We start from the raw sequence: 25847 nt of genomic DNA, 5'->3' as shown, positions 1-25847 counted from the left end.
TATATATGTTGTAATAATTACGCCTTACGTTTATACTTTTGCTAATTTGTTGTTGCTTTTTGCTTGTTTTAAAACCATAGATTACACATTATCCCTAGATATACAATATACAATATATATATATATATATTTACTATATTTAGCTGCTTGGCTGGCATACATTTTGTCGTGTGTCCGTCTGTTTGTCTGTCTATCGACTCTCTTACAGCATCCTTCCTTCCGTTTGTTCTACTTTCTAATTTGCAATAGATTCCAGATTTCATCAATATTCTCACTCTCCCTATCCCTATCCCCGTCCCCGTCCCCATCCCCATCCATATCTCTCTCCGTATTCCGCTCTACATCGTCTCGATCTGCATCGAATTTTTGCATTTTCCCCATTTTCGTTTTTCTTCGTTTTGAGTGTGTATAGCACCTTTGTATCACTTTGCATTAGCTCTAATTTAATTTCCTTTAAAAAAGATCTTCCATCTTCCAAAGACAAAGACGTGTGTATGTGTGGTAAAAACTAGCTACTAGCTAAAATATATACCGCAAATATCGTATATACATTTAGATCGCTGCTACAATTATATTCGTACTAATAGTTTTTGTTTCTTTCAAATTTGTTTGCTCTCCTTACGCACGTTAGTCGGGTAGTAGGGTTCATAATTCTCTGTTCATAATTTATCTAGGGGGTTCTGTTCCCGTTCCCGTTTCCTCCATCTCCATCTCCATTTCCTTCTCCTTCTCCATCGTTCTGGTTCCTACATATAGTATAGTATCCTTTGTATATCTCTGTTTAAAATTTCATTAAAATTGTCTTGACGCCCAACAAGCTCTTGACACTGTCGTTGTATTTGATGAGCACCACCTTCGAGGAGCTGAACATGTTCAGCTTCTCGCCGGCGCACAGCAGCTGCAGGCAGGTGGCCTTCTCCAGGAAATCATCGATCTTGAACTCCCGCAGCAGCTGCTTCTGGCTGTTGGCCAACGTATTGTTGTTGTTGTTGTTGTTATTATTCGGACAGAGCTGTTGGGAGAAAGAGGAGGGAAATTTCAATGCATGGAATACACGTGGGCGTATATGGTATAGCGTACCTTGTTGAGGAGCGTATCCTTGGATTTAACTTTAAGTAAATTGCACAAATCGTTCAGTAGTACCCATTTGTCACTGCCCTCGTCTTTGAGCAAGTACAGTGGTGGCAGGGGCACATCGGCCTCTTCAAATTCAAAAATATCACCATTCAATTCACTATCATCCATTGTCTCGCTCTCCGCCAGATCCATGTCATCAAGTCTATTCCGTTCTCGTTCACGTTCCCGTTCCCGTTCCCTTTCTCGTTCCCTATCGATATTCATTACCACATCATCCATATCCACATCCAGTTCCTTCTTCACTTCATTCTTCACAGTCACAACGCTTGTTACTAAATTATTCTCAACATTTGCATTCAGCTCCGCCTCGTTGTTGTTTTTATTGTTATTGCTATCCTCCTGCTGCTCGACACGCTCGTCCTCCTCGGTTCCCGGCTCCATTTTCACCATCATCCGTGCTGTTGATATTGCTGTTGCCGCAGAAGTAGTGGTGGTTGTTGCATCTACTGCTCCTGCTCCTGCTGCTGCTACATTTATTCCAGTCTTTGTTGCACTTTTCTCCCCATTCTGCTTAATCGTTGTCTCCACCTTCTTCTCAGACTCCTCCTGCTGCTCCTCCTTTTTGGCTGGCAAAAGTACACTTCCATTGCCATTTACGTTGCTGCAGAACTTCTGTTGCTGCTGCTGCTGCTGCTTCACCTCTTTCCTTTCTCTACGTAGAGCTCGGCTCTTATCACAAGCTGTGTTCGGTACATTATCGAATATATCATAACCGTATTCCTTAGCATCTGAAAGAGATTACAAAGAGATACAGCAGATTATTAGCATGGCATCTCAGGTACAAACAGACAGGCACACTCTCACAATGGAAGATTGTCATTAGATGCAGAGACTAGACTTAAATATCGAACGAGTTCCGAATGGCTCGCGGCTGATGTGTCCGTTCGCTTATGCAAAATTTGTACAACGAATCAAGCTCATTCTCATTATCTGTGGATGTGCATGTGATTCCAATGGAAGTATGCTACCATGTACAGACATGGCTACGTCTACACGGATATTAATTACAGCGGATTGCCCAACTTATCAGCTCTAAGGACGAGGCCTTGGCTATACTATACATTAGCTAAAGGATCTGAAAGATGAGCCGAAGGCAAAGCTAAGCTGTTCGTTTTTTAAAACTATCTGTATCTAACTGCATGTAGCTTTCTTTAATGACTTAAAAGAACTCGGGCGCATCGGACATCTATATTAAGGAGCTGCCATAGGAAGAATCGGTCCAAAGGCCAGATGTTCCCATTGGTTCCTACGATAATCCAATAATTCAATGTTTGATGAGAGCTAAAATACTAAATGCTATCTCTGCTTATGGATAACCGTTGGAGATGCCATCTTTGAGTTTTCTGACTGTTGACTCCTTCCATTTCCATTTCCATCTCCAGCTGCCGGTGTTGCACTCACCAAATATGTCCCATGGTCCTTGGAATCGCATTGGATGAATGTCAGCGGCGGCACTTTGTGCATCGCTGAGGTGATCGCTCAGAATGCCACTCATCAGCTTGCTTGAAGCTAACGCCAGCGGAGTTTGACCTGGACAAAGGCAAGGAAGGAAGATGTTAGATGTTGTGTCTGGTTCGTGGGGGGAATCCAACAAATACCCACCTGAGTACGTTGCCAGCAACGGATCGGCTCCGTAGGAGAGCAGCAGTCGCACCACCTCCTCGTGATCGTTCTCGATGGCTCCGTGGAGCGGACGGATGCCCGACTGGGCCGCCTCCGAGTGATTGGCCCCGAACTGGAGCAGGATGCGGGCGATCTCCAGCCAGCCCTGGGTGCACGCCTCGTGCAGGGGCGTGTAGCCGGCGTTGTCCTTCTGGTCGGGGTTCATGTGCATGCGATCCAGGCAGTAGACCACCACATCGATCAGTCCCTGGCGGGCGGCCTTGTGCATCGTGCTCTGGCCCACGCCCTTGTTGAGCACCCACTTCTGGATCTCGCGCAGGACATCCATCTCGGTTTTGACCTTCGCCGGCAGATGGGAGCTGCCCGCAATGGTGCTGTCCGTGTCGTCCAGTCGCTCGTCGGCCGCGCTCTGATTGTGCTCGGAGAGCACATGCTGATTGGATGGGGCATGGCTGGAGGACTGATTGTGGCTCTGCTGACTGGTGGCCGGCCGCTTCTTCTTGCGTATGTAGTCGAAGCCGGAGCTGCCCTTGCGCCGCAGGTACTTGCGCTTGTGCGGACACTGCGTGGCGGAGGAGGGCTGCTGCTGCTTGTCCTCGATGAGGGTCCTGCGGGCCAGAAGCTTGTTGCCGTTAGCGCTTATAATGCTGTTCATTTGGTCGAGAAACTCCTCGTACTTCTGGTAGCTAATGGCCGCCTCCTCCTCGTGGTCGCCGCCCGCCTCCTGGGCGCACTCTGGCGGGGCCGAGGCGGGTCGCTCCGGACCCACAAATATCTCGCGTATGATCTCGCGCCGCTGCTGGAGCTTCGACTCGGTGCGGGTCTTGCTCTGGAGCACTTTGGTGTCGAAGATGCTAAAGTGCCGCCTGCTGGGATCGTCCAGGCAGCCCGTCGTCTCGGCGCTGCTCGGCGGCTGTGGCGCCTCCGGCTGCAGCTGCTGCTGCTGCTGCGGCTGCTCGTACAGGGAGTTCGAGGCGGAGGTCTGTGAGGTCTCGCTGTGCAGCTGCAGGTTGGTGGAGGCCGGAGCCGATACGGAGACCGTGGCCTTGCCGATGCTGGTGGCAGCGCTGCTGCCGTTGGTCACGCGCAGGTGGAGCACATCGATGATGGACTTGGGCGTGTTCTCCTGGTGCTGCTTGCTGGCGGCCTTTGTCCGGGTTCTGCCTGCGGCACCGCCGCGGCTCTTGAAGCAGGCCAGCTCCTGGCTAATGTCCCGCCGCTCCATGTCGGGCAGGGAGGCGGCCACCTTGTTCAGCCTGTTGATGGAGATCAGCCGGTGGGGTATCTTCAGGGCCACCTTGTAGCGATACTCCTCCAGGTACAGTTGCTGCTGTGGCGAGGTCTTGGTCTTGCCAGGACCTCCTCCTGCGGACTGCTGTTGCTGCTGCTTCCCCTTGAGCTTCGTTCGGCCGTTCTGTTGGCTGCTGTTCGAGTCGATGGCCGCGTCCAGGCCGCGCTTGTTCCGCAGACGGGTGACCATCATCTCCTTCTTGCTGTCGACCACCTTGCGCACGTACTTCCGCTTGATCTTCGTGGTGGAGTTGCGGATGATCTTGTCGTTGCGCAGCACCTTGCTGTTGGCCAGCTGCAGCTCCAGCTCCTTGCGATGCTTCGAGCGGGTCATCGTGTTCAGGATGCGGTTCTTGAGGGGGGGATTCGACTGCTGTTGCTTTTTGTGGGTCAGAGTCTTGCCTGATTTCTCCTTCTTCCTTCCCTCCGTCTCCACCTCCGCCTCCTCTTCTTCGTCCTCCTCCTGGTCGTCTTCCTCCTCCTCCTCCTCGTCCTCCTCCTCCTCGTCGCTGGAGCTGCTGTTCTCCTGGCTCTGCTCCTGCTTGGCCTTGCCCTTGGCCTTTCCCGTCTCCTCGTACTTCACTTTGTTGCCGTCGGACGGAGGCGGCACTGCCTCCCGCTTTGCGGACTCCTTCTTGGACTCCCTCTCCTCGCTGGTGGAGGGTTGGCTGCCACCCTTCTCTGGCACTGTCCCTGCCCCTGCCACTGCCCCTGCCCCTGCCACTGCCACTGCCACTGCCGTTGCCGTTGCGGCTGCATCCTCGGCGGTGCTTTGGCCCGTCTGCTGGCTGCTCTTGCCCGTCTGGCCACCCAGAGACCTCTGCCGCGCACGGCCCTTCCGCATGAGCAGCGGCTTCTTCTGCCGCTCGGTGGTCCGCCTGTGCAGCTCCGTGGTGTCGCTCTCCGATGAGCTGCTCTGGCCCGCCTTCGGCGCCAGCCTGGCCGCGATCCTCTGCTCCTGCTGCAGCCGCTTCTTCTCCCGCTCCACTTTGCTCAGCTTCTTCTGGGCCCCCCCGCCGTTGTCCAGGGAGGAGCCGATGCCATTCGTCGTCGTCGTCACTTGGGTGGTTGTGGTGGCCGCTGATTCCCCATCTGCTGCGGCTGCGGCTGCCGCTGCTGCTGCTGTTGCTGGCTGCCGCTTGAGGATCCGTGCCACGGGGAGATCATCTTCGCTGAGCTCCAGCTTGATGCTGCTGCTGCCGCATGCCGGAGTCCCCGCCGGGCTGGGCTGGGCTTTGCTGAGCAGCTGCTCCACCAGGTTGTTGCAGGTGCTGCCCCAGCAGTCCAGGAGGCTGCTTTTGCAGCCCAGATCCTCCTCGAGGAGACCGAGATCTGCTCCTCCCGGATGGTTGGTGGTCGCCTGAGGTGGTGCCGGTTCCAGCTTGATTTGTATGTGGTTCGTCACCTGGTGGTTCGGCGGCGTCCGGGCGACTGCGACTGTGACTGCAGGTGGCGGCGGCAGGAGGTTGGCCACTGGTGGCGGGGGCGCAGGCGCTACTGATACTGAATTGGTGGCAGGAGTCGTTGAGGTGACCAGCACGGGCGGCGTGAACGTGAATCCCTTCAGCTCCGCCTTTGTACGGATGCGTGGCTCTGCCTTGGGCACAGCCATCGGCACGGACATGGACATGACGGAGAAGGATGAGGACGTGCTCGGTTCGGGCTGCAGCTCTCTCTCCCTCTCTCTCTCGCGCTCCCGCTCCCGCTCCCGCTCTCTTTTGGCGGCCAGCGCCTGCTCGTTGACGGCTATCACCGGCACTGGGGCGGACACTGCCGCCTCCATGGCTGCATCCAGACGCGCCTGCTTGGCCGCCGCCTGGTTGTACTCCTGCAGATGCCGCTTCCGGCCCAGATAGTTCGGGTTGCTGCTGTTGTGCTGCGGGCTGGGCGATGGCGACTGCGAGGGCGATGGAGAGGGCGAAGGCGCAGGCGTGAGCTCCATCAGCTGCGGCAGGGGTTTGGGCAGCACCTGAATGATGCTCGTCTCGGGGGGCAGATGCTGGTGCTGGTGCTGCTGCTGGTGCTGACGTTTGGCATATGGATTCGTCTCCAGCACGCTGGGACGCATCTGCTGCAGGGATTTGATCACCAAAGCAGGCGCCACAGGGGCGGGCGCCGGGGCAGGAGCAGCCACAGGCGGCAGATGAGGAACTGTTGTGGCTGGGGCCTGTCGTATGACAGCCGTGGGCGCGGGACTCGTCCCCCGGTTGGCTGCCGCCGAAAAGCTCGCTGTGATGTCGAATCTCGGTAGACCCAATCCTCCTCCCCCGCCTCCTGCGGCTCCTCCCACTCCTCCCGCCAGATGCGGCTGCAGGGCGGCCTTGTACTCCGTCGTCTGGTGGGGACGCTGGTACTTGTATTCCGTTGAGTCGGCCGTCTGCTTCACCGTTCGCATGGACAGATCCAGCGGGGAGTAGAGTGCAGGCGCTGGCGCAGGTGCTGGGGCTGGCGCTGGCGCTGGTGCCGGCGCCGCCACCTGTTGGATGACCCTTGTGGCCGCCGGAAGGGCATGGACATGGTTCCGTGGCGGCGGCTCCATATTGAGGGTCTTCTTGATGATCTGCAGATTGAGCTCCTGCTCGCTGGCGGTGTTCCGCTTCAGCATGTCGTTGATCAGCGCCCGGTAATTGGGCTTCGCCACCGCCGGCGACTTCTTGGCCGCGGCCGCGGGATGCCCCTGACTCTGGGTTTGGGCAGACGCCACCGGCTGGTAGCAGATGTCCGGTCCGTGGGGGTAGACCTGGAGCGTGGTGGTGTTGCTGCAGCCGCTGCTGGAGGAGGAGGCGGAGGCGGAGACGGAGGCCAGCTGGCTGGCGAGTGGCGGCGGCGGGGCGGGCGGGGTGGGCGAGGCCACGGCTCCGGCCGCTGGCGAGGGTGTGCCGTGGTGTCCGTGGTGGTAGTACGAGGAGTACGGCGTGGCGCCCGTTCCCGTGCCCGCTCCCGTGCCGTGCTGCTGCAGGAGTTTCCCGTATTTGGTGGGATAGCCGTGGGGGGGCGTGGCCACGGCGGCCATCGCCGGCGAGGAGTCCCGCTCGCGCTCCCGCTGCGGCGCCTCGGAGTGCGGCGGCGGCGGCGGCGGCTGCGCAGTGGTGTACGGATTGTGGTACAGCGAGGAGCGCGTGGGCTGCGGCAGGGTCGCCGCCAGAGCGTGCTCCGGCTCCAGCTTCACGTAGCTCGTGGCGGAGGAGGTGGCGGCAGGAGGCTTGGAGGATAGGGCGGAGGAGGAGGAGGAGGAGGAGGTCTTGCCGTACCCATAGCCGGTGCTCCTTCCATAGGCGGCTGCCCCTCCTCCTCCTGCTCCCCCACCTGCTGCCGGCGTCTCCCGCACGTACTTCTCGATGGCATTGTGGACCGTCGTCTGGAACTTTTCCGTGCTAAATTGCGGCATCGGCATGTACAGGCTCTGGTGGTGCGACGACAGGTGCTGCTGGGCGGTCGATGTGGCTGTGGGCGGTGTGGGCGTGGACGGGAGCTGCGTGCTGTGGGCCCCGCCATATCCCCCCGCCTTGCCGCCCACTCCCGGCTGTGTGCCGTAGCCGCCAGCCCCTGTCTGGGTGCCGAATCTGCTGTCGGGCTGTCCTCCCACCCCCACTCCCACTCCGGGATGAGATTCGTAGCCAGGCTTGCCGGCCACCACCGGCTGAAGGCCATACTCCGGCTGAGTCCCGTATCCGGGCTGGCCCCCCACTCCGGGCTGTGGGCCGTAGCCGGGCTGTGTCCCGTACCCGGGCTGTGGGCCATAGCCGGGATGCGGCCTGCCACCGATCTGTTGGGGCTGTCCTGGCTGCTGTCCTGTTCCGAATCCCTCCAGCCCGTATCCCGAGGCAGTGCCGCCGCCGGGCGGTGCCTTCGGGCCGTAGGAGGAGTACCGCTGCTGCTGCTGTTGCGGCGGATGCTGCTGCGGCTGATGGTGCATCTGCTCGTCCGATGGCGGCCAGTAGGCCGTGCTATGCGCCGGCGCCGCCTGCTGCTGGCTGCTGGTGGGGTACATGGCGGGATTCCCGTGGTGATGGCGCAGTCCCGAGGCCGCTGCCGGCGCCGGCGAGGGCACCGACTGCCCGGTCTTGTACGACCAACTGGGGTGCGGCGGCTCCGGCGGCTGGGGCAGCTTCTTGGCTGCCGCCAGGTCCCGATTGGAGGTGTAGTACTGTAAATGCGGATCGCTTGAGGATGTGGCCGTGGCGGCCGCAGTAGGCCCTGCCTGGGGCACAGACTGCGGGGGTGCTCCCACCCCCGTCCCCCGGCCTCCGCTGCTGTTCATCATGTAGAGGGCCGTTCGGGAGCGCTGCTCATCTCCCCCAGGATGCGGGGGATGCGACCCATAGCTGTTGGCGGTGGTGCCACGCGGATGCTGCTGCTGCTGCTGCTGCTGCTGGAGGTGGTGTTGCGGTTGCTGTGGTGGGTGGTGCAGCTGCTGCTGGTGATGCGGAGGATGTGGATGCGGATGCGGATGCGGATGCGGATGTGGTTGGTGGTGCGGTGGCATTGACTGGTGCACCGCCTGCTGATGATGTGTCTGATATTCGTGATGTCTGTTGGGGTCCATTGTGGTGGCCTGGAAGAACAAATGGGAGACATTTTCAAGTTAATAAAATATTATTTGGAATGCGGGAAAGCGGGAAAGAGTATGCAGAACGGAATCGGTCAATGCACTAATTTTTACTATTTTTTTAAATGAATAAAAATAATTTTTGTTTTTATTTTTTAATATGGTTTTAAATTTTTTTATATTTAAAATTCGTATACCAAATATACAAATCTGCATTTTTAGGTCACCAATTAAAAACTTTACAAATAATAAAAAACCAACAAAAAAATAATTATTACAAATCAAATATATAAATAATAATTAAAATTACAAAAATTATAAAAACAAAAAAAAGATATTAGAAATAAAATATATAAATAATAATTAAAATTACAAAGAAATAATAAATAAGTATATCAAAAAATTAGTACACAAAAAAATATATTTAATAAAAAAAACAATTATAAATTTTACAAAATTGGACAAAATAAATCAAAAATAGTTCACTTTTATTTTATTAAATTTAATTAATTAATTACCCTTTCTCTTATGGGTAATTTGTGCAACGAATCTAAGGCATTGCCATCTTTTGACGAATTTCCTCAAGGGGTACTTCGGTTTGCACAACGTTTATCGATAGTTTTAATTAAATGAATGCATAAAACTGTTTAATTTACGGCCAGAAGACAATAAACGGACAAAAGTTCACACTTTATTTTCTTGTTTATAATATTTAGCGGGGCCAAAAGCATTTATTATACGGCTATAAACCACCGAATTCGAATACTTATCGCTTAAGCGAGTAGTATGAACAAATTCCAGAGAACGATGATGAAATTGCTAAAAACAAATAAACTTGTAAACTGCTCTTTGCCTTGTACAACAAATAATAAGAGAAACAGAGACAGGGACAGTGAGACACAGGGAAAGACAGAGACGGGAACAGTGAGACACAGGGAAAGACAGAGACGGGGACTGTGAGACACAGGGAAAGACAGAGAGAGTTCAACGACTCTCTGAAGAACGTGAACGAAAATAAACAGACTTTCCAATGAACCGAAAAAAAAAACTCAGCACGAAATGCCCCCAAAATGAATCATATATATATGGCGGCGAAAAATTAGAGGGAAATCAGCAATCGCATCAACTAGGAACAGTTTATCCGAGAAGGAAATCCAATCAATGTCAAGTTTATATCTGCTTTGCTTTCGTATAAAATTAACAAAGAAACAGTCAAGAAATTTAAAGGGAAATCCACGCAATTGTGTTCACAGAACGGTATTATAGTTTTTCCTAGTGAAAAACACACAGATCATCCAAGGGGGGTTTTCCGGGAAAGTCTGTAAGTAATATTTGAATAGCTTTGTGCTTGGAAAATACCAATTTTCCCCTTAACACCGACTGAAGCGACGCAAATATGGAATTCCAGTCTGGAATGTGGTCTGCCCTTGGCTCTTCGGGCCTCCTAGGATCCTCTTGGAGATCCACAAGGTCATGGTTTAATGGCAAGAATAACGGCCTACAAGGCACGTAAGAAAAGAGGAGACAGCCACAGCCAGGAGCAGATTTCAAAGCCCATTCAGAGACCATTCAAATACCGAAATTCACTGAGAATCGTACGATTACGATCCGAAATATCTAATTTAACATCCGCTTGGCATCCGTCTCATTCTCACCATCTTTAACGAATTTGTACCAAAATTCTGCATAAAATAGAGAACAAGGGATATCGAATGATATTCGATCTTCCGCTAAGAATTATTCTTGGAATTGCAGATTTCTTCAAATGCGAATTAATAAAAGTTTTAAGTTTCATTTTAGGGCATCAAAAGTTGAACAATTTTCGTCTCTCGAGTTTCCAGATCTAAGATGGATCCGAAATGAGGGTTCCCCCATCCAGTTTTTGGGGAATCACCCACCAAAATAGTGCGAAAACACTATTCACGTGTTGGCGCCGCGATAAATAAATAAATACCATAGATATAGATAAAGATCTAGAGGAATATAAACATTTATTTAGACAAAATTATGACAGAGATAAAAACATTAGTGGGGGGTTGGGGGGTTAGACAATGATACGGCCATCATTTCGGACATAAACAAATACAAATATAATAATTATAAATAAAAATAAAGGAAAACAAATAGGAATACGTGTGGGGGTTAGAGAAAGAAAAAAGCGACATGGCAAAAATATCTATTTTGATTTGCCCAGAAATTGCTGACGGAACGAAACGGAACGAATAGATCGGATTGGATCGGAGACGGAGACGGAGAGGAGTGCCCGCCCGTCTGTCCGTCCGTCAAAAGTTATTCAACAAAATGAATTTCGGATTTGTGTGGTGGGCGTGTTCCCTCCGACATTGTTAATTGTCATTTTCTATACTATATGTACTTCTTCGATGTATCTGCGATGCGTTGCGATGTGTATCTCGAGCTCCCCCCCACATATTTCCCATGTTTCAGCGACAGAACTATAAATAAATATCAAATTAAACGCCCGGCCAATATCAATATGATTTCAAGTTTAGCCCTCAAATTGGTTCTGAGAATTCGCTAATCGCATCTGCATTTATAAATAATAATCGGAACTGGACTAAGTAAAAGTAGTAAAATTCAGGGGAAAAGGTGGTCTTTTGAAATTCTATTAAAAGTATTTCTGTGAACGAAATTTTCATGAGAATTAATCATTTTAATGGACAATCCTACACTTTGCAAGTGGTAAAAAGGTCTACAAAATACGTCCTTTTAAAATGATGTCTCCATTATAACTAAGGTCGATTATTGGGCAACTATTTGATGGATAAATGGAAGTGGTTTTAGCGGCAATCAATTCAAGCTCCGATTTCAGCGAAAGTTGCGGCTATATATTGATGCGAATTTCTGATCAATTTTGTGCATTGCTGTCTTTCTCTAAAACTGCTATAATTTGACGCAAATATAATTTTGAGTTCTTTTTTTCTTCTTTTTGAATGTTTTCTTGGGTTCAGAGGAAAAACTTTAATCAAGAATCATCTTTCTTAAGGGAGAAAATAGTAAGGGAAAACATGTCTATAAAATTACCAAAAAAAAAGGAAACTTTTGCTGATTTGAGTAGATTTTCAGATCAAAGAATAAGGAAACTATATTTTATTGGTTGAATTAGTTAAGTTTCCATCAATTTAGTATATGGTTGGTAATTGTTTGGTCTCGGTGGACCTTTCCCCGGAAATACCCATAAACAATATTTAACCTTTCCTCTTTCGTTGAGAATATTCTTTAAGAAATATAAATACTCATTTACGAGTATAGCCCAAGAGATGTTATGTTGTAGATCCCAAATAGCCCTTACAGGCATCGAATATGGATCTTTAGATCTTGGATGACTGTGTCCATTCTTTAGGAAGGAATCGATTTTTAAAAGGTTATTTCTTATTAAAGAGTTTATTGAATAATTAAAAATATAAAACTAAGAGCAAAAGTAAAGAAGAATTGTCTTCATTATTCGTAAATTAATCTTCCTATAATTTTTATTCGCTATTATTTTAGTTTTTTTCTCCCTTTTATTTATGTATATAATTTTTTGTATCTCTCTTTTATATACATAATATTTCCCTCTATCTTTTCCGCCTTGGCTTTATATATAATTTTTCTATTTAATTTTATGCATTTAAATGTATTTATTTTCAATTCATTAAACTTGTGCATATTTATCGATTGGCAATCTCGAAATTCCATGCCATTTCCTTAGGTTTTCGTTAACATTTTCATGCGAACAAACGTTCCTTTTCCTTTCGATTTCCTCATGTGAATGAACTCGAAAATAATTATACATAAATAATTATCCATTATCCATTGTCCATCTCGGGCGCAGCAGCGGGCCATCATTTCGCTTTCTCCTTCGTGTTTTTAGCAAACATTTTTGCATTTCCCTTTTGCTACCGTCTTTCTTTCTTTCTTTCATATTTTATCTCTTCGCTTTGCATATATTTGCCATTTAAAAATGTTAATTTTACAGCTGCAAGCGGTTTTTTATTCAACAAAACAACAAAAACAAAAAAAGGAAAAGAAAGAGTTGAAAAATTCCCCTGCTTTGGCCTTGGCTTAAAAACCCAACAAATACAGACGGATGGGCAGACTTTGCCACAAAAAACCTCGAGAACGAAGCGTAGTGCAAATGATAATAAAAATAATACAAATAGCACACCCCAAGCTTCCAAAGACTCGCCTGAGCCCCGGGTCCGAGAAGGGCTAGGATCCAGGCCCTGGGAGTCAGTTGCACGGACGGAAAGGAAATGAAAAGAAAGTGTCCAGCATCTGCGCTTCGGGGGGGTGGAGGGGAGGTCATGGGTCTAGCATTTTCCACCGGGGCACATCCGCAACGAAAGTCTTTGTGGGGCAGTCCACCTCTGAATTCAAGCAAAATCAAACACAAATACTTAATGGATTATAAATTGAACATTATTATTCCATAGACAAAACGTGTTTTCACAGCTGTTGTGGGATTTGTTTCCACAAATGAATGCCATATTTTGATAAGTTGCTTTCGACCCATGAACCACCAATTATGTGCACCTTTTGGGGGAATCTAAAATAAAGAGAAAAAAAAACACTCTTTCAAGGGTATCCATGGGTTCGGTTTGTGTATCTTTCTTTCTTGTTATTGTTGCTATTGGTTTTGCTATTGCCGCTGCCTGCCGCTTTAATTGTTGTTTTGCCCCATCCACATCCACATCCCCATCCCCATCCCCCTCCCCGCGCTTTGGCTTTGTTTTATTTTATAATTTCAATTTCACATTTCGCAAAAGTTCGTTGTGCTCTTACGTCGCCTTCTTATTTTCTCGTTGTTCGCAATTCGTGTTTTTCATTTCATTTGTATTTTTATTTGTATTTGTTTTTGTTTTTGTATTTGTTCGTGTTTTGTTTTGTTGTTTTGTGTGTATCGCGGGGCATGGGCATCGGCGTTGCTTTTCGGGTGTATGTATGTATTTATATATCATTTGCAATAACAAAATGAAAAAAAATGCGTCACAAATTTATTTGCACTTTTGCTGTCGGTTATTCCGTATCGTCCGTATCAGACCCTCATTCTCTCGAAGCACACACACACACACACACACAGATGCACAGATATGTATGTGTTTATATGTACAAGCACGAAACATTATAGCCTTGACCTCTACACAATCTACAGCTGGGTCTGGGACTCGGCCTGCGACTGGCGACTGCGGGGACTGGGGGGCTGGGGGGCTGGCTGCTGGCTCGGGCTAATGTTCTCTCAAAAAACAAAAAGAACCAAACAAAAATGGTTCCTTTTTGTATGAAACTTTATTATATTCAGTCTTTTATTTGTTTTAAAACTTTCTACAAATTGGAACCCATTGGGATTGAAAAAATGGTTCTTCTAAGGAATCTTTGGGTTGGCTAATGAGGTTTAGGTCTTGCTACTTCATAAATGCTGAGTACTGATTACCGATACGTTATCGGATAAAGAAATTGAATTCAATACAAGTTGAATCCACCAAAATGTGTGGATCATTCATGAAATGGCACACGAAAAAAAGGCAAACCGAATTGAAAGTTGTTCCATTCCTCATTCTGGTGGCATTTGTAGTTCTTTCTCTTTCGTTTTCATGTTTCTGGCCACAAGATACATGTATGTACATGTACGTGAAAATGCATGTGTATGCATATTGCGTTTTATTAAATGTTTTTAAGGAATGGTATATAAAAAGCATTCGATTTCGTTGAGATAAAATAGTTAGAAATGTTTTCTGAACGAGATCTATACACATGAACCCTTGCATATATTTACATATATATATAGAAATAATTGTTTATACACACACACACACATAAATGATAATTGCAAACCGTCTTGTTTAATGTTCTTTAGTTTTGAATAAGGTAATTGTGTGAATTACAAAGATATTATAAATAATTCATAGATTATTTTCTGATTCCTATATGTATGTGTATGTGTGTGTGTATGTACGAGTATGCTGCAGAAGAAATATAATTTTCGTGAAATAAAACATCGATTTATCGATTCTCATTTCCCCGTTTGAAAGGTGGCATTTTCTTTCTTTTTGGGATACCCTCACCATAGGTTTTTCTTTTAAAAAATTCCCTGTAACCCGACCATATGGCTATACCCAAGAAATACCCCTCTCATCTGTTGAGGTGATGACGGAGTGGAAATGTAAATAAATTTCCCCCGATTGGCATTCAAAATAACAGCAATTAAAATACAGGTAAACAAAAGGCAGCGGCAGTGGCAGCGGCAGCGGCAGTGTTGAAAAATACTGATTCATAAAACGTATGCAAATGTTGTGCTATTTCAAAGTACAAATATTTATGTAAATACATATGTATGTATGTATGTAAAGTATTTGCATATTGGGAAGAAAAACCAAATTAATAAGAAAAAGAAGCAGAAGAGTAGGAAAAAGAGAAGCAATCACGTAAATGAGCGCCAAAAGCCAAGCACACACACAGACACACACACACACACACACACGCGCAAGCACGAGATCATCATGATGATGATCATTGAGTTCCGTTGCTGCTTTTGTTGCTGTTGTTGTTGTTGCCACTTTGGGGGCCAAATGTGAATCGTTTCTGTTGTATCTGTACTTGAGTGTGTTTGTAATTTGTGGCTGCCTTTGTATCTGTATCTGTATCTACTATATCTTTGTAGAATTTATGTCGCCGCCGCCGCCGCAAAAAAACAACAACAACAAAATGTTGTAATACATAAAATGAGAGCCGAACCGTAGCCGAGGCCGAACCGTAGCCGAACGTTTGGCGAGACCAAGACGACATGGCGAACGGCGAGCGGAGAGGGGAGAGAGTGAGAGAGAAGAGTCGTCTAGTGCTCTCCACATGTTTATTCTGCTGCTCTCCCACTCTGGCAGTCGGCAGAAGATGATGACAAAATCAAATAAACAGAAGCAATGGCAAAAGACAAAAGCAACAACAGCAATCCATGCGGTACAATTTAAGATAGCAACAATGTCAACGACTCCCCCGACTCCCTGCTTACCGCACCCGCCCCACTCCGCCCACCCTTTCGCCATTCACTGGGCTTCTTGCTTGCCTTTTTTGTTTCTCTCTTTTTAGTCCAACCCTCCACTCATCCTCTCGCTGCATTCTTTTGCCGCCGGCTCTTCTTTCTCATCGCCAACTCCCTCCCGCCAACTGGCAAAAGGTGTATCGTATTTATAAAAGGTAAGGCATTGCTAGAGCAGAATACTCCAACGAAAGTTGCCTATTTTTGTTCCGTTTGACGTGTGCGTACAGCCAGAGAGAGAGAGAGAGAGAGAGTTGCAGAGAGCGTACAACAAATACACCTTGTCTTATCCCACTCTTCTGCTCTTTCACCATTAACTGAGTCTGTTGCTCCACTTTTTGTTCCCCCACGCTTACTCCATATCTTGCCATTCAATTACCCGCTCTCTCGCTCGCTCCCTCGCTCTAGTCTCCTGCGGCCCCTTCATCTTCCATCTCCCTTCCGCAGCCTCATTGCTATGCGAACGCAATGTACACGCGTTTTTTGTGTTCCTTTCCTCGCTCTCTCCCCCTCATCGGCAACATTTCCCCCCATTCAATATCAAAGCAACAACAGCAACCGCATTTGTCGTGCTTCTCTCTCTCTCTCTCTCCCTCTACTTGTTGTTGCTTCTGTTGCTAATTTTATTTCAATTTATTAGCATTTTATTTGCTGTTGCTTGTGTGTCTGTGTGTTGTTGTTGTTGTTGGTTTCTCAATGCCGCCAGTTTCGTTTTGTCATTGTTGTTGTTGCTGGCACTTTTTTCATTGCTTTTTGGAAGTAAATTTGTCATACAATGATTTAATTGCTCAAATTATGAGTGTTTGGAAATGTGACAAAACGAAGGGCGGGGGAGGGAGGGGAACGTGAAGAGAGGAAAGTGGAGAGAAAAGAGTAAAACTTCCTGTAAAGCGGGAATTTTAAGGGGAATTTGTCCGCCCTATTGATTTTCATTGAAAAATTGCATCCAGTCAAGGGAAACTCTCCATCAAAATGAGATTTTATTGTAATAAGTAATAAATAAGAATGGAATAGGGATAAATACAGCAAGGCAAGGGGCTCTGAAAGAGCGGACAGATATTTACATCAGTGATATATATCTTTCTCCATGACTAATAGATGATATGGGAGAGCATTGACAGTTTTTCCTCATCGCTGTATCTCTGTGTATGTATGTAAACAATAATAAACTTTAAATATATTCCAAGCAATGTTTATTCTCCCTACTTTATTGCTGCAATAACAACTCTCAAATTCTTGACCTACAATTAACCATAACATTTCCACATACAACCGGATTACAAACGTATTTATTTATTTAATTCCTCTCGAATTTCACATCTACTCCAGTTGCATCTCTCCCAAACAATTCTGTATAACGTAACAAAAAACAATAATATTATGAAATTTAATCACGTCCAATGGTTCTACAAATGAGGTCAAGACAATAAGCATTGCGATATCTTTTACAAACATTACATTCGATAAACAATCAACTTTTATCAATTGTTATTATTACTTTCAAAGAAAAATAAACATACAATTGTTAATTATTTCTATTCCAATATATTTTAAGCAGAAAAAGATTATTTTTTCGACCGCAACTGTAGGTGTAGCTGGTCCGTGACACATATTCCATTTGCATTCTACCATTCCATTCCATTCCCATTCCATTCCATTCCCACTCGCATTCTGTTATATTCTGATTATTGTCATTAGTATTACTTCAGTTCCGTTCTGCTTTGCTTTGCTTTGCTTTCTACTCGACAAACACTAATCAAGGAGAATTATGAAATTACATATAGAAGAACCAGAAAAGAGCGCGAGAGGGAGCAGAGAAGCACAATAATATGATAAATGAGGGAACGGGAACGGGAACGGGCACGAGCTATGGGGAAACCTCCATTGTTGAATGACAGTGACAGTCCAGCGATGGATTGGGAAACGAAATAAGAAACGACATTTTGTGGGCGTTTTGTATTGTTGAAACAAAGAAAAACATATCAATAGAAGGGGGAGCAAAATGAAAAGATTCTTCTTTAAGGCGTCTGCCAGCTTCAGCCTTCAGGCGCGCCAAATCTGCGGTTGTTTTGGTTACTAGCCCCCTCCGCCAGACGTATCTGCTCATGCAGGCTCATCAGCCGGCCATGGGCACCGCTGTACAAATCCCCATTGACGGCGAGGCTGGCGGACAGACCCTCGCGCAGCGCTCGGACGGTGCTCTGCTGGTAGACCAGGCCCCTGCAGAACGTGCAGGGTAGATCGTCGGTGCGACCTTCAAGCAGCTCCAGGCAGTTCTCGATCTTGAGCACACGCTTATGCAGGACCTTCACCTCATCGACCAGCTCGCGTTTGGTGCGCCGCAGTCTCTCCAGATGACGCCCGAGGTCCTCCGGCAAAGTGGCTTCTTGGCCCGAGGACATTATTGCTCTTTGAATTTATAATTTAGTTGATTTTTTCGATTTTTTCGATTTTTTGATTTTTCAAGTAATCCGAAAGTTCTGTTCGACGTTGTTCAGTAGACGAAATATTATAAGTATATTTTCGATGTGAAAGATGTAGGTGAACTGTCATGATCTGAGTTTTGAGGTCTGTTTGATTTACCAAACAACGATTTGGTATGACAGCCAGAGCTATTGTTCGAAGGCACTCTAAGGATATGAAAGCACCTGGGGAAACACCTACATAAAACTTTCCAGAGGAATGAATGTACATATGTATGGCAGCCGGGCCCTCCCTATAATTACAACAAATTCAAGACTCCCGTTCATTTTTCCTTGGCTCGTGTGCTTCTGCTGCCTTTGCTGGGAGGACAGGAGAGCGATAGAGAGAAGAAGTCGAAAGATGCTCGTGATATGCAACTCCTCTGCTCTCGCCCTACACAAAGTTGTCGTTGCCGAGAGAGAGCGAGCAGTGGAAGCAATGGCGAGAGCTTGCAATGCGTGAGAGAGGCAAAGCTCACATGCAGATAAAAAAATGAGATCAAGCGATAGGACAAAGGCGTCCCGCACTGCTCTTACGCTCGGCGCGTAGGTCCCAGAGGAGTAGGACAGCAATATTTGTATATTTACATAAATATGTAAATAATATTTGCAATTGAGGAATTCCCTTTCTTTCAGTGTCAATGCCTTTGATGTCATTTTGATACCCAATTAAAATAAAATCGTATATTTTGTAGCATTCATTCGCATTCATTCAACTTTTGTAAAACGGAGTTTTGTAATCTCGAAATACCCATTCGCACTGAGGCAACAGGTGTCAAATGGAACGAAAAATCCAAATTCAACAAGTTTGACAACGAATTTGAGACGAAGCTTGTAAATGATTTGTGCATATAACCCAACCGTGTGTATGTACATATATAATTTATATATAAATAAATACTTTTATCTTGAGTCATTCGATTTTTTATACATTGATATTTCATATTGCATACATGGCATTTTATTTCAATTCAAAACGAAAATTTCCTGTACGAGTACGACAGCGAAATTTGAGAGGAAGTTATAGTAGTTTTCTTTGTTGTTGTTTTTGTTGTTGTTGCTTTTGTACTTATTATTTTGTTTTGTCTAGTCAGCAATTGAGTTGCTAGCTGGAATTGTTGGATGTATCTGCGTATCTGTATATCTGGGCGCACACTATTACTAAAAATAAACCAAGTAAACAAAAGTTGGCCAAAAGGGCAGGCAGGCAGGCAGGCGGGGGGAAAACTCCCGTACAAAGTAAATTTATGGTTGAGGAAGAAAAAAAAATCATTATGGAAGGAGGATGTCAGGGCGGAAGAAATGTGAAATGAGGCAGCAGATACCAAAGGGCTTACCACTCTGCCTCTCACTTGGAATTTATGAGCACCGCTTCTTATACGAGTGTGTGTGTGTATTTACGAACAAAGTTCTGGGATAAAAGTTCAGATTTGAAGGGTCTCAAAACACACTTAGTTGCAGAGTACTCCGCCCCGCATTTGTTTATTGATCTTTTCAAACACGTTTTGGGGCTTTAGTCTTTTGGTTTATTTATAGCCAAATTAAATGCACTTCCCGGTAGTAAGAGAAGAGATTACTATTTAATTGCCTTATTATTATTATCCAAAAATAGACTATTGAAATGTTGAGATAGACCAAGTTCGGTGAAAGTTGTTATCTATTTTGAGTACTCAATTTCCATTAATGATGAATTTAGTTGATAAACTATCTTGAAGATAAGACTGAAAGTGCCATCAACTGATTTGGAAATACTTTAAAATAAAGTCAATGATGATATTTTAATCCATTTCACAGGACAAATATTTTCCTATTACAAAAAAAAGAAAAGAAAACCAAACCTAAAGATACTGTTTCTTCAAAGCTAACGTTATTCATCATTCAGTTAACACACACGCACACACACAACACACACAGATATACAGACAACAGATAGCCAACAGTCTTGGCTTGTTCTGTTTTCGGTTTTCTCTGCTGTTTGTTTCGAAACAAACCGGTTAAACGCTTTCAGCACAAAAAGCACAACAAAGACAGAGAGAGAGATAGATAGATAGATAGATAGATAGATAGGTAGGAAAAAAAAGAACAACTCATAAAACAGAAACCGTTTAAGCGTACAATAGGCGTAGAGATAGGTAAAGTACGAGGGGTACCAGAGAGTACAGGAGTGCAGAGTGTACAAAGGGGTACAAAGAGTGGCGGGGGTAGGCGATTGGGGCGGCCCCTCGGATAGATTGACTACAACTAATTATCAACCTCAACGAATCGCACACAGCTGTACAACAGACACAGTTCCACAGTTCGATTCAGTTCTCATTTTCTTTCCCTCTCTCTCTCTCTCTCTCTCTCTCTTTCTGTCTCTGTCTCTTGGTGCCCCTATCAACAAATCACATGGACAAATGGTTACAAACTAGCATCGAATATTTCGACTATAGGATACCCGAGAAATCAGATTCTTTTGAATTAAAAAGAGATGGGGCTATACAGCCCACGCATATGCACATGTATGTATGTATATGTATTGTGTGTAACATTCCCAAAACTGAGATCTTCCATTGTTCCAAAGTTCAAAGTAGTGTGGTTGCTAGAGGCAGAATTCAACATCGTTAAGATCTGTAATGGCCATAAACTTCCTTCAAAAATTATCCACAAATATTAGATAATTTATTGTATATTTTATGTTTATAAAATTCATCCCAATTTTATCAATTAAAAATGTTTTTTCCTTAAAGGCGAGTTTTCCCATCGGCAATGATGTTGCCCTGAAGATCGATCTTTATATATTTCTCAAGAATATGTACATATATATGTATGTATACCAAATCATAACCATAATCAGGTATACAAAATAATATACCCTAAAATTACCCAAAGATTAAAAAGGTACAACCGACACAGTCCAGTCCTCAGGGGAGCCAGACGACACATTGTAAGCATTTGTATTATTCTTTTTTTTTATTTCTGTTTTGTTATCAGTTTTGTTAAACGGTTTTCTGCCTGATGTCAATCGAGATTAGCTAAAATCGAGGAAAACACAACGCCACATATACATATATACAAATATTTTTGAGGGCTGCATAGATGTATGTATGGGTATAGTTTGTGTGGGTTTCCGTGTGCTATTTATTTTGTTTGATCTGAGTAATTTATGAATCAGTTGGACTATTTACAAAGAGGGACAGAGCGATAGAGACGCGCGCGCACACACATACACACACACTCTTTACAAGCTGATAACAGAGAACCGAACAGAGAAACGTGACGCTAAAGTGGGTGGGGGTGGTCAGCGATGGAGAGGGGACGGACAACAAAGTTCTCGGTATTCCAGATATTTTGCCAAGGGAGAGTGCATGACGATGATATGCAATTATACGGTATTTAAATATTCCAATATTTGTTGGATGCATACGTAATACGTATGCCTGTTATTTTGTTATTATTTCGGAATGTTAAGGGCTGGCATAACGACCTGTTAGGTTATTCGATTGGAATTCTATTGAGCGGCTTATGGCCAGCAATTAAGTAATGTTGGATATATAGAAAAGAGAAAGTATCTATGGGGTATAGATATAGTTATTGACGAGATTATTTTATTGCTTAAACTGGTTTAAACTGTTCAATCGGAACAAGTTACATAAGTATTACATATACTGAATACTAAAGCTAATTTTTAACCACAAAGGGTTTCCCTTCTGCCTTACATCTTACAGGTTTTACAGGCCCTTAGCTAATATTCAATAAAACACCCCAAAACGACACCTACTGACCAGCTAGAGCCGTTATGCTCATGTCAAAAACAGAGAGCTCTCCCTCTCTCTCTTTCCTGCTCACCAACGAATAGGCGTGAAAGGAGAGCAGCGAGAAGAGCAGCAGCTGTGCTTATCAGAAGGCAAGCTCAAAGTAACTGTAAATAAGCCACCTGTAGCCATTTCGCATGCTCCCAAAAAAAGAAGAAATAAAGAAAGAAGAGCAACACCAACACAATTATCAATTCTCTCTTTATATCACACTGTGCTTGGCTCTCTCTGCCAAGACACACAGCAACAGCTTAATTATGCTACGCACTCATTAGATTATATTTTCCAAGAGAGTGAGAGAGAGGAGGAACTATTTGAAGAGCTTAACTATAAATATATGTACATATATATGTACATGTATGTATGTACATATGTTGGTATAAATGTTTGCATGTGTACCTCCAATGTGTGGGGGAGCCCTTGAAATAGGCTGATGTTTTAAAGTTGAATATTTTCTTCGCCAATCCCGCCCACGCGGGGGTGCCTTTCCTTCGTTCGTTTCCTTTCCTTTCCGTCTTGTTATTTGGGGCGGCTTTTACAGTTATTTAGTGTAACAACACTCGACGTAAGCTTTGCCTTTTAGTTGTTTTAATTCCTTTAAGCATTGCTTTTCACTTTACTTTACTTTTCTCACACTCACACAAGCACACATGGAGAGATTTCTCGTGCAGCAACTTTTTCTTTCTCCCTCTCTCTCTCTCCCTCTTTCTTTCTTTCTTTTTGCCTTTTTTCGTTGTTAAAAACCAGTATTTGGTGGCTTCTTTCACTTGTATTTTGTTGTTGTTGGATTTGTTTCTTTTTTGATTCAAGAAATTGTTGAATAACGGTTTCGGTTAGCCGCTATATTGCTTCTGTTGTTGCTGCTTTTGTCATGAATTTCACTTTGCTTTCGCGGCGGGGCACGCATTGCTTCTCTTTCTTTTCCTCCTACTCCTTCTTCTTTTCCTCGTTGTTTTCTTTAGCCGTGGGAAACCTGTCCAGCAGCCTTAATTTTATTGTTGTTGCTGGTCCTGCTCCCTAACGGCGGCTTCTTGTTGCACATTTTCCTTGAAAACTCTATTAAACACTTAAATTTTTGTAGTAAAACATCTTTTTTTTACATATAAATGCAAAGCAAACAGCAAAAACAAAAAAAAACTCATAATGGAACGGTTCATTGCCACACAGACACTCACGCACACGTACACATATTTCAACACAGGCAGACACATCGAATTCGGTTCAAGGGGGAGAGGAGAGGAGTAGGAGCATATGCCGTTTCAAGGCAACTTCATTTCTTCACTCCTCCCCCGCGCTCGTGCCCCTGGGAAACAAAGAAAATTTCACTTGTCTCGACGAGACGCGCCGCACCACAGACACAAAAACACATGCACACTCTCACGCTTTTTGGAATATTTTGTAAATCAAATAAAATTCCACATTCCAAAAAGGAAACAAACACAATTTACGAAAAAAAAAAAACAAAAAACATTTATTGACACAATTACAAGGTTTCTTGTCTTGCTTTTTGTTGTTGTTGTTGTTGCTGTTTGCTTTTACGTTTGCCTTTTGCTTTGCTGTTGTTGTTGGCCTACTTTGTGTGTGGGGAATTTTGTAGTTGTATTTTTCTCTTCTTTTTGTTGCTGCTGCTGTTGCTCTGCTTCTCCTCTGCTGTGCTGCGGCTGCTTCAACTTCTCTTCGTTGAAAAAATTTCACACGCGCCGTTTTTTCACTTCTTTTCTTTTTGTTTTGTCTTTTACGTAAATTGAATTGCCTTTTGGTAGTTTTTGGGGGGATTGCACTTGATATTTAGCCTAAACGGGGGGTTCTTATTATGCGTGTATATGTTGCACTAAATTTATTAAATATATATTTATATATACATGGTGTGTATATGTTTGAATTTTTGTTAAAGAAATCACTACGAGAGACGAGAAATCGACGAACGAACGGGACAAAGAGAATGACAAAAAAATACCGATGAAAAAACAAATGAGTTTTGCGTTTTGTATGGGAAAAACGGCATCACTCGCGCTCGAACCAGGTTCGAGCTGGATTCGGAGTAAGGTTCGACGGTGATTGCGTTTTGTACGGAAAAAAAACTCAATGCAAAACGCAAAACGCCGCTCAAACCTCGTTCGAGTTGTTTTGGGTTTTGCGTTTGGACTGCCGTACGACCGAATCAGGGATGATACTCGTACAGAACCGATAAAATGCATTTCGTTCGGCAAAAATACTAGAAAGGCAACCGATAAATACTGGAAAAGCAAAGACTGTATTTTCTAGCCTCAAAAAAATGGCTACAAAAATGCAATAATGAAGAGAAATTTAGTCTCATTAAGGCAGTCGAATGACAGCCGATTATCTTATAAATTATTAGTTTTATGCTCGGTACTGACTTATTCGTCCTCCAGCTCCACTGTGCCCACAAATAATACATTCTTTGTAAACAAACACATAACAGTGTCAGTCAAGCATGTGCACCTGGTCACACTGGCAAGGGAAAACACTCAAACAAAACGGCCTCTCTTTTCATTGCTGCTCTTTATAAATCAGAAATCTGAAAATTTTCTAAAATTCGAAAACAGTTTCAACGATTTTTGCCTTAATATAGAGAAAAATCGTTCGGGTATGGGTATACGATTTGATTTTATAGCCTTGATAAAGTCATCAAGCCATCGAAATTATTTATAAAGTAAGTTAATTAAAAAAATTGATTGCAAATTGAATATGTACAGATATTTTTAATGGAGTATAGATACTGCGTTTATTTATTTTTATTTTTAATAAACTATACAGCGTAACGTTGACATTGAGAGAAATTTTGAAAATTAAATTTTTAAATATTGATGACTCAAATACACGTGTAGCGCCACCTAGCGCCTTTCTGTGGAAAAATTCGTACTGCTGGCGATGGCATTCCTTCGATAGAAACATCGAGTGATATTCTAATATCGTAACATCGTATCGGGCACGCAATGACCGTTTACGGTATAATATATCTTTCGGACATTTTTTGACCGCAACATTGAGACGAAGGTATATTTATAGTATTGATTGGGCTATAAAAGAGGGTATGGACAACAGGCAAAAACAGCCAAGGCAAATTACACGGTTCGTACGAACCTTCCCATGGTTTTATTTCTCTTCAAGGCATATTGAGCAAGTGGGGTGAGTTTTACCTTGCATGCGTTGCATATTCTGGGCCGTTTTGCATGTAGTCCATACCCTCTTTTTCCTCCCATTATGAAGCAAGTGTGTTGCAACCGTGTAGAATATGTATAATTTTAAATATTAAATTTCATTTTCAACGTTATAAGCAAATCAACTAGAAATTTGATTCATCAATCGTATAAAACTATGTGGGCATGGCTAAATGTTCTATATGGCTGAGAATAGTCCACGGAATATCAAAAACGAAGAATATGCAAAATAGAACTAGAATTCGTCAGTATATTTACGGTATATTTTTTAAATGACACGGTATGTTTCGGTGCTGTTGTGAGGGTCATACTGTAGAAATACTGGTTTTCGCCGCGCTCCCATGGTATTTTTGTCAGTTATTAATTTAATTCTCAATTTTATATAGAAATCCAATAAATGCAAGTATTTCGACTAGGCCAATCATGTATAGAATTGATTCATCAATCGTACAAAATTTAGTGGGCATGGCTAAATGTTCTATATAGATAGTATTATTCAACGGAACAAAGAATATGAGGAATTTTAATTCGCCGCAGTTCGCCCCAGTTCGCTTTAGCAACAATGAGTCTCATTCCATACACAAAAGTTGCGGCAACATTTACTTGAAAACCGAATTTTAGTCAAAATAAAATACATTTAGATAATTAAAAGAAGCAATCTTGTAGAAAATGCATTTATCTATGGGATAAAGCTAAGTGAGCAAATCTATATAGCTTAAAATATAGGCAATACCCGATTCGCCGCAGTTTCGCTTTTGCAACAATGAGTCTCATTCCATA

The 25847-nt window shown here is 44.5% G+C and overlaps 2 protein-coding genes across 5 annotated transcripts; both read right to left on the bottom strand.

Moving 5' to 3' along the window:
• Nucleotides 1-396: 396 nt before the first annotated feature.
• Nucleotides 397-24048, bottom strand: LOC6900521 (uncharacterized). Of its 4 annotated transcripts, none has more exons than XM_033382054.1 (5): nucleotides 23460-23574; nucleotides 2740-8605; nucleotides 2539-2667; nucleotides 1081-1865; nucleotides 397-1012 (listed from the first exon to the last, which is right to left on the bottom strand). In XM_033382054.1, exons 2-5 carry the CDS (start codon nucleotides 8594-8596, stop codon nucleotides 782-784), a joined length of 7002 nt encoding a protein of 2333 aa, XP_033237945.1. In that variant the 5' UTR covers nucleotides 8597-8605; nucleotides 23460-23574; the 3' UTR covers nucleotides 397-781. The 4 variants fall into 4 exon arrangements, 2 of the variants coding, with proteins under 2 accessions (XP_033237945.1, XP_002134909.2); XM_002134873.3 differs by lacking the exon at nucleotides 23460-23574 and adding an exon at nucleotides 22285-22660; XR_001453137.2 differs by lacking the exons at nucleotides 397-1012; nucleotides 1081-1865; nucleotides 2539-2667; nucleotides 2740-8605 and adding an exon at nucleotides 22805-22951 and having other exon boundaries at nucleotides 23460-24048.
• On the bottom strand, nucleotides 17571-18193 carry LOC6900520 (uncharacterized). Its single transcript, XM_002134872.2, has one exon. The coding sequence runs from the start codon at nucleotides 18029-18031 to the stop codon at nucleotides 17666-17668; it is 366 nt and encodes a 121-aa protein (XP_002134908.1). The 5' UTR covers nucleotides 18032-18193; the 3' UTR covers nucleotides 17571-17665.
• Nucleotides 24049-25847: the final 1799 nt, after the last annotated feature.

The sequence above is a fragment of the Drosophila pseudoobscura genome, chromosome X (assembly GCF_009870125.1).
Source record: "Drosophila pseudoobscura strain MV-25-SWS-2005 chromosome X, UCI_Dpse_MV25, whole genome shotgun sequence".
Classification (NCBI taxonomy): Eukaryota; Metazoa; Arthropoda; class Insecta; order Diptera; family Drosophilidae; genus Drosophila; species Drosophila pseudoobscura.
The sequence above is the reverse complement of the archived record's forward strand: the minus strand, read 5'-3'. Positions and strand labels throughout refer to the sequence as shown.

Bases quoted from the DNA above. Each gene is read 5' to 3' on its own strand.
- LOC6900520 (XM_002134872.2), bottom strand. From the start codon at position 18,031: ATGTCCTCGGGCCAAGAAGCCACTTTGCCGGAGGACCTCGGGCGTCAT.
- LOC6900521 (XM_033382054.1), bottom strand. From the start codon at position 8,596: ATGGACCCCAACAGACATCACGAATATCAGACACATCATCAGCAGGCG. The intron at 2,668-2,739 runs GTGGGTATTTGT...GCCTTTGTCCAG, and splicing joins GTTGCTGGCAACGTACTCAG to GTCAAACTCCGCTGGCGTTA. The intron at 1,866-2,538 runs GTGAGTGCAACA...AATCTCTTTCAG, and splicing joins AGGACCATGGGACATATTTG to ATGCTAAGGAATACGGTTAT.